This window comes from Triticum aestivum, chromosome 6B (assembly GCF_018294505.1).
Source record: "Triticum aestivum cultivar Chinese Spring chromosome 6B, IWGSC CS RefSeq v2.1, whole genome shotgun sequence".
NCBI lineage: Eukaryota > Viridiplantae > Streptophyta > Magnoliopsida > Poales > Poaceae > Triticum > Triticum aestivum.
Genome location: NC_057810.1, coordinates 522660316 through 522667899, shown reverse-complemented (window position 1 = coordinate 522667899; position 7584 = coordinate 522660316). Strand labels below are relative to the sequence as shown.

Below are 7584 nucleotides of genomic sequence, written 5' to 3'. Positions count from 1 at the left end.
CCCCGCGCCGCCCGTCTGCGCCAGATCCCAAACCGGGAGCCGCCGCCGCCACGAGCACGCCAGCCAACGCGCAGCCTGCGCCCCAGCCCCGCCGCCACCTCCCGCACCATGACGAAGCACATCGGAGTCGGGTCCGGCCGGACCTGACCAAGGACGCCCCACCGCGACCAACGTAAGAGAGCCCACCTCCCGCGCCGCCTGGATCCCGCGACACCAGTGCGCTCCACCGCCCCCATGCAGCCCTCCGCACCACCAGGAGACGCCCAGCACCGCCGCCAGTCGCCTCCACAGCACCGCCGCGCCGTCCCGCACCACGACGCGCCCCGACCTGATTGGATCTGCCCGCGGCAGCCCCACCACGCAAGGGGGAGAAATCGCCCTGCCGGCCGCCGGGCTTTGCCCGCCAGCGCGAGCAGGCGGCGGCGAGGAGGGAGGAGGAGAAGGAGGACTGCTGGTGGGGGGCGGCTAGGGTTCCTCCCCTGCCGCCCGCGGGAGCGACAGAGGGAGGAGCGACAGAGGGAGGAGCAGCATTTATCCAGAGTGGTAGCTTTTTCACTGCACTACAATTATAGGATAGGTTTCATTGACTCAAAGACCTTGTTAAGATCCTTGATTTTTCATGGCGCAACAAACATATTTTGGTGCAAATTCACAACGACAACATCTAAGTGTCCATGATATTTTTTTTTTGAACATCAGTACATACACAAAGCGCTCATATACACGCGCATACACTCACCCATATGAACAGACATACGCACACCCTACCCCTATGAGCACCTCCGAAAGACTGAGCCGACATATCATTTTGAGATTTACGAAGTTACCATAAACGCTTCGTCGTCGACGGGAACGTCTCCTCCCACTGAATGCGCATAGCCGGAAATCCTGAAATAAATTCAGGAATAAATGCGAGCATCAGGATTTGAACCTGGTGGGTTGGGGATACCACAGTCCCTCTAACCATCCAACCATAGGTTGGTTTGCAAGTGTCCATGACATTGCAATCTACTAGTGTTTACCCTATTGATGTGTTTTGGTACATCTTAATACACCTTGATAGACGGTTCTACATACCCTACTAGTACTATCCAAACAGATCTCCACTCGGTCAAATATGGAGCAGAAGATTTGTTAACCCGATTTGGCAAGCCGAATTTGTGATTTCATTAGTTATTGCACACGCGATGCATGCTGCTTGCACCACAACGGCAACGAATAAACACCGAACATGGCGAGCACGGCATTGCTTGACGCGATGGTTTATTACTCGCCTGAAGCGGACAAATTCACTGTTTTGCCCTTTTTTAAAAATAATAATAATTCAGCACGATCTTTTTTTTTTGAAAATAACTTCAGCACGATCTGAAGCGGCGAACAACTCAGATTTTTCGAAACAGTATTTGCTCCCAACGAACAGAGGGAAAGGACCCGCAGGCCCATCACGAGTCCACACCGGCCCCTGTGCAACCCGTAGTAATCAATCGCCCCAACCGGCTTACTCACCGACGCAAAAGTTGCAAGCAAAATAATATAATCACACAAACTGCCCCGGCGAATAAACTGCTGCCGCGCGCAGTGCGCGAATCTGTTCTAGATTCGCTCATTTCGGGGAGTACATGTATTTTCGGAAAGGAGACTGTCAGATAAGAGAAAAAAAGAAAAAGCATCACTTCACTTAAAATAAACCACTACAAAAAATAGTGGCAATATCGGCATGAGTCAAGCTTAGAGATGCTCGGCAACATGTTTATTAAGCTGTAATATGTATTCCTTCCGTCCCATAATATAAGAATATTTTTAACACTAATATAATGTTAAAAACACTTTTATATTATGGGACGGAGGGGGTAGAAAATAATACCTATTTACATAGATCAGGTGGTGAAATGGTATCATTACATCTGTCAGCTAAATATTTTAATAGACCCCCACCACACACACGCACATTTTTTTAATATATATTCATCCGGGAACTAGCACCCAAAAGCATCATAACGAATGGAGTAAGAATATATATATGACTATTGACCGGTAGTATTCTGTTTTTTTTTTGACAGGAAAAAGAAATGGGGTGGAGCAACGTGATTGAGGGAGAGCAAAGCGGGAGAAAACAACACAACAGTGCATTTGTTGCGGACACGGACTTTGGCAGCCATTCAATGACCCACCAGACACTCATCTCTTCCGCCCCTGCTGCCGCTGCCTTTTCCTCTGCTCCTCACCTCCTCCACGCCTCCCTCCCTACCCTTTCCCCCTCCTACTCCTCTGCAGCCGCCTCCGCCATGTCGTCGTCGTTCGCGCACCACCACGGCTCCCTGCAGGTAAATACATAGCCTCTCTGTGCTGAGACGTGTGTGTGTGTGTGTGACGGTTTCTAGCAAGAGAGAAGGTGGTTCTCTTCTCTAGAGGGAACTGACGAGAGCTTGCTCTCCTGCTTTCTGTGGGTGCGGTTTCAGGCGGAGAGGATGTCCGCGCTGAGGAGTAGCCTCAGGCCGTGCGAGGCAGCCGAGGAGGTGGCGGCCGCCGTGGTCGCTGGGCCGGCGCCGTGGGGAGCCGGGCTGCTGGGTGACGGCTTCTCGGTGGAGGAGCTCCTAGACCTTGAGGAGCTCTGCGAGGTGGACAAGGAAGGCGGCTTCCTCTGCGAGACGGCGCCGGCCGCCGAGGAGGACGAAAAGTGCAGTGACTCCCACGGGTCGTCGGCGGTCTCCTACGAGCTCATGCCGCTTATTCCGCCGGAGATGGACCTGCCGGTAAGACGTTTCACCTTTTTCTTTGCCTTTCTCCGGCCAGACGGCGCTATTTTAGGTTTCCAGCGTTATTCATTTCTTTTGCGTGCTTTCTGTGTAGGCCCACGACGCGGAGGAACTGGAGTGGGTGTCGGGTATCATGGACGACTCGCAAGCAGAGCTCCCGCCGCCGCCGCAGCTCCCAGCGCCAGCGGCGTGGCCACCGCAGCACCGCCAGCCGCAGGAAAGCACCGTGCCGGCCGTGGACCCTATGCGGACCCCGACCATATGCGCGCTTTCCACGGAAGCGCTGGTGCCGGTGAGGTCCAAGAAGCGCAGCAAGCGCTCGCGCGGCACCACCGTATGGTCGCTCTCCGGCGCGTCCATATCCGACTCGGCGTCGTCGTCCGCCACCAGCTCCTCCTGCTCCTCGTCGGCCTCCCTGTCGTCCTTCTTCCTGATGGACTCCCCCACCTTCAACCTCCTGGACGAACCGCCACGCACCAAGAGCAAGAGCAAGAAGTCGAAGCACAAGGCCAAGAAGCGCGGGCGCAAGCCAAAGAGCCACCTCCCGCCGCAGCTGTCGGGCGGCGCCGCCTCCCCGCCCGGGCAGGGCGACCGGCGCTGCAGCCACTGCGGCGTGCAGAAGACGCCCCAGTGGCGCGCGGGGCCAGAGGGCGCCAAGACGCTGTGCAACGCCTGCGGCGTCCGCTTCAAGTCGGGGCGGCTCCTCCCGGAGTACCGGCCGGCGTGCAGCCCCACGTTCGTGGGCAACCTGCACTCCAACTCCCACCGCAAGGTGCTGGAGATGCGCCGCAAGAAGGACCCCGTCCCCGTCGTCATCGAGGCCGCAGCCGCGCCGGCCGTGGCCTCGTTCTAGCCGCCCCTCCCCGCGGCGGCTAGTGTACATCTTTTTCGGCCGTGTCGTTGATTAGTCTGTTGTAACGTACTCCTCCTGGATTTTTCTTGGCGTCCTCTATTTAGTTGTTGCCCTACTACTAGAAAGAACTTGTTAGAAAGTAGTTTTAGTAGAAGTCTATTAGGTCGTGTTAGGTGCAGGGATTACCACTGCTCTACTAAGCTTTCGGGTTTAGCTTTGGTCTGTTAGGATATTGCCGTAGAAGTGGCGCCTTTTTAGTGGAGCCTCGGGAAGAAAGCTTTCGAAGTTGTTTGAATCATGCGAGGGGCAGAAGTGGCAATGTCCATCCTTGGGTTATCTTTGGTGTGAAGCAAGAAGCTAGCTAGCTAGCGGCCTTGTTTTTCTTTCAAGGAAGCTGCCAACGATTCCGGAAGAATACCATGTCTGGTAGTAGTGTCATGGCGTGGATTCCCCTCTTCCTCTTCACATCAGCGTGCCTGTGCCAAATCTACCCAAGGAGTTGCAGCTTACGGCCCTTCGTCATTACTGCAAACTCGTATCTGATCTGATTAATGGCCACCGCACATAGGGTACGAACAGTTCCATCTACGACACCCGAATTACTGCTGCATTCAAAGCGGAACCAGTAGACTAGGCCACGGGTTGCCAGCCAAAAATCTTCACGAGAGTCCTGAATTGTATACGAGAAGAATGCAATTGTTATTTGCATCTGGACCCTTTTCACCAGTCAGCACTGGCCGCCTGGCACTGGCAGAGCGTAGCGAATGGCGCGCGAGTTACTTCGAAAGAACGTTTCTACGGTACTAGTACTACTGGCCATTGGAGCTATCTTGGCAAGGTCATGGCCAGGTGCCTCGAATTTTGCGTACCCCGCATTTTAATATACTCCGTTCGGACAGAGTACTCCCTCCGTTCCAAAATATAGCGCGCCCACGTTTTTCGAGGTTCAACTTTGACCATAAATTTAACCCACGAGACCGACTGCGGCGGGATAAAAAATTATATAATTAAAAACTTTTTTTGAATACGAATTCATTGGTATAATTTTTTCGCCCGCCGCAGTCGGTCTTGTTGATTAAATTAATGGTCAAAGTTGAAGCACGGAAACCGAGGACGCGCTATATTTTGGAACGGAGGGAGTAGTGCTTTGGTTGCAGCGGCCGCACTGCGATGCTCCCTCTCGTGATGCGAATTCCCTGCCAGGCCAGGTGCTCTGCTCAGGTCCGTTTGCACGACTAGTGTGGAACAACGTATAGTATTAAACAACCATTTTAGAAGTATTATACATTTTGGAACAATGGATTGTTGAGAAAAAAATTGTAATCTTACATGAAATAGTACACTGTGAGGGAACTAAATATGAACTCGAAAAGTCATGCTTCTTTGTTTCGCATGATTCTATAAGGATTCGAAAAATAGTGGAATAGAGAAAATGCAGAGTTGCTTTCCTTTCGCGAATACGCAAAAGGTTCGCTTATCATTTCGTTGATAGGGTGAAAATGCAGAATTGCAATACAATGTCCATTTGAACTCTACATAATTGAATTTGTATCAATGTATGTTTGATTGCACCGCAGTAAAAACGAATAATTCATTCCAAGAGATTCGAGAGCACCGCAGTAAAAACGAATGATGAATGCTTAGAAAATTTTCCTATACTATTCAACCTTACCATCATTTTGTAACCCTTAGTATTTTCTTTAAAATTCCTAATGTTTGTTAAATTGTAATTTTAGACTTGTTTTAAAACAACAATTAGAAAAAATAAAGAATTTGTTCCCGCACAGGAACATTTTGTGGAGGAGCCAAACATAGACTCTAGTCTCACCAAGTAAACCTTTGAAATTCCTAATTCATTTCACTCTCCTAACTTTCTTTGATCAAAAAATTACTGCAATTTTGATGCACAACATCCAAATACTTCTTCAAAGTCAGCATAAATTTGATTCATGTAACATTTATATTGTCATGACTCTCCTTTCTATTTGCACGTTTTCAGATGTCTAATTTCAAAGATATTCCCAACAACACAATTTATTTTACAAAGGGAAAAAGTGAAGCAGGTGCTAGCAAGATTTTTTTGTTTTCTTCTTAGAATAGGTAATAACGTAAACACGGGACCTTTATCACTTTTGTAATTTCTTGGTTTAAAAACTACTCTCTCCATTCCCTTATACAAGGTCACTATCAAAAATACATTTTGCATCAATACAAGGCCACCAACAATAATCGAGGCAAAAATTAATAATGTTTCCTTGTACTAGCAACTTTTTAATACTTACATGAATGTAGTCACAATGACACTCAGCTACTTCCTTCACATTCATTCGTTGCATGCTTGTGATGTATTAATGATTCCGATTAACGAAAATAAAAGTTGACTTGCAAATGAGTCATTAAATTTTATCTTGATACCTGTAATATGAGTTTGTGGCCTTATATAAGGAAATAGAGGGAGTACTATAGTTCTTTTTTAAGAACGTAGGCTCAAGATGCGCCCGACCCTAAACTAATAATGCCTTAAACAAGGCAACCAAGTAAAAAAGTCTAACACTTACACACCACATGGCAGCAACGACTATAGGATAGAGCTTGCAAACGAGTATAGAGACTCGGAACAAATGGAAAACTAGGGCCCGGAGGTGGAGCTGTCCGTCCTCATGATGGCCCAGATCTCCCTAATTAGCTGAACTGCCACGTCCATATTGTCCGAGTCCCTCAGTTTCCATGATGGCCCATAATTGCATAAACATAATACATTTGAAGACGCAGTCAATACGATTCTAATTGATAGCCCGCTTGATCGTCAACTTGTTGGTTATTACAGATCATCCATAGGGAGCATAATTGTCAGTGACGCTCACCCACGGGCGAAGAGTACTGAAGATCGAACCAAGCGGCAACAGGTTCAGATACTGTTCACCATCCGGCAAGCGAGGAAGCAACGGCAAGGACCAAGGCTTCGAGCGGGCCTGCGATGCGGCCCACTCAAACCAAGACGAAGCCCGGGTGGAATGGCGGCCCAGAGTGGACTCGGTAGTTAAATACAACTATGTAACATTTGAATTGACTTGGCTTGGACTTAGACGGTGGCTCCGGCCGATTGTAATCCAGCTGTAGCAGTGAGGGAGGTTGGGAGGAAAAGCACGCTACCGAATTCCACATGTCGCCATGAACCCCAGTTCCTCTTCGTAGATCGATCGCGACCCTTACACTTGGTATCAGATTCGGCAGTCCTGGCGCTTCCCCAACATCATCACGAGACGCGGTGGCTAGATCGACGGCGAGCGGCGGCGATGAAGAAGCTATCGGAGCATGGGCGGGGCGTCTACAAGCTCCTCCGAGCGGATCTCGTGGTCGACCTCGACAAGCGCTTCAAGGAACAAGGTGCGGATCTCATCAAGGCCATGGAAAAAGCTGATCTTCACGAATACCATGACCCTCGATGGCTTGCTCTCCTTGCGGGTGGACGGGGTACGCGACGAGCTGTTGATGGAGCTAGAGCAGATCTGCGCGACCAGTCGAAGGGGAGCCCTTCGCGACATGAAGATCCATCACCGTCGCGCGTGGCTGGGAATGGTCGCGGCGGTGCCCCGACTGATTCCCTCGGCTTCGACCACGACCATCGAGGGAAGGCGCATAATACTTATGTCCCTCCTCCGGTCAGAGGTGCGTTGATAACCCACAAGTGTAGGGGGTCGCAACAGCTTTCGAGGGTAAAGTATTCAACCCAAATTTATTGATTCGACAGAAGGGAAGCCAAAGAATATTCTTGAGTATTAGCAGTTGAGTTGTCAATTCAACCACACCTGGATAACTTAGTATCTGCAGCAAAGTATTTAGTAGCAAAGTAGTATGATAATAAAGGTAACAGTGGCAAAAGTAAAGATAATAGTTTTTTGGGTTTTTGTAGTAATTGTAACAGTAACAACGGAGAAGTAAATAAGCGAAGAACAATATGTGAAAAGCTCATAG

At 49.7% G+C, this 7584-nt stretch overlaps 1 protein-coding gene across 1 annotated transcript; it reads left to right on the top strand.

The window, feature by feature from the left end:
* The first annotated feature begins 234 nt into the window (after window positions 1-234).
* LOC123139339 (GATA transcription factor 5) lies at window positions 235-3945 on the top strand. Its single transcript, XM_044559141.1, has 4 exons — window positions 235-543; window positions 2061-2324; window positions 2460-2753; window positions 2851-3945. Exons 1-4 carry the CDS (start codon window positions 235-237, stop codon window positions 3607-3609), a joined length of 1626 nt encoding a protein of 541 aa, XP_044415076.1. The 3' UTR covers window positions 3610-3945.
* The last annotated feature ends 3639 nt before the right edge of the window (window positions 3946-7584 follow it).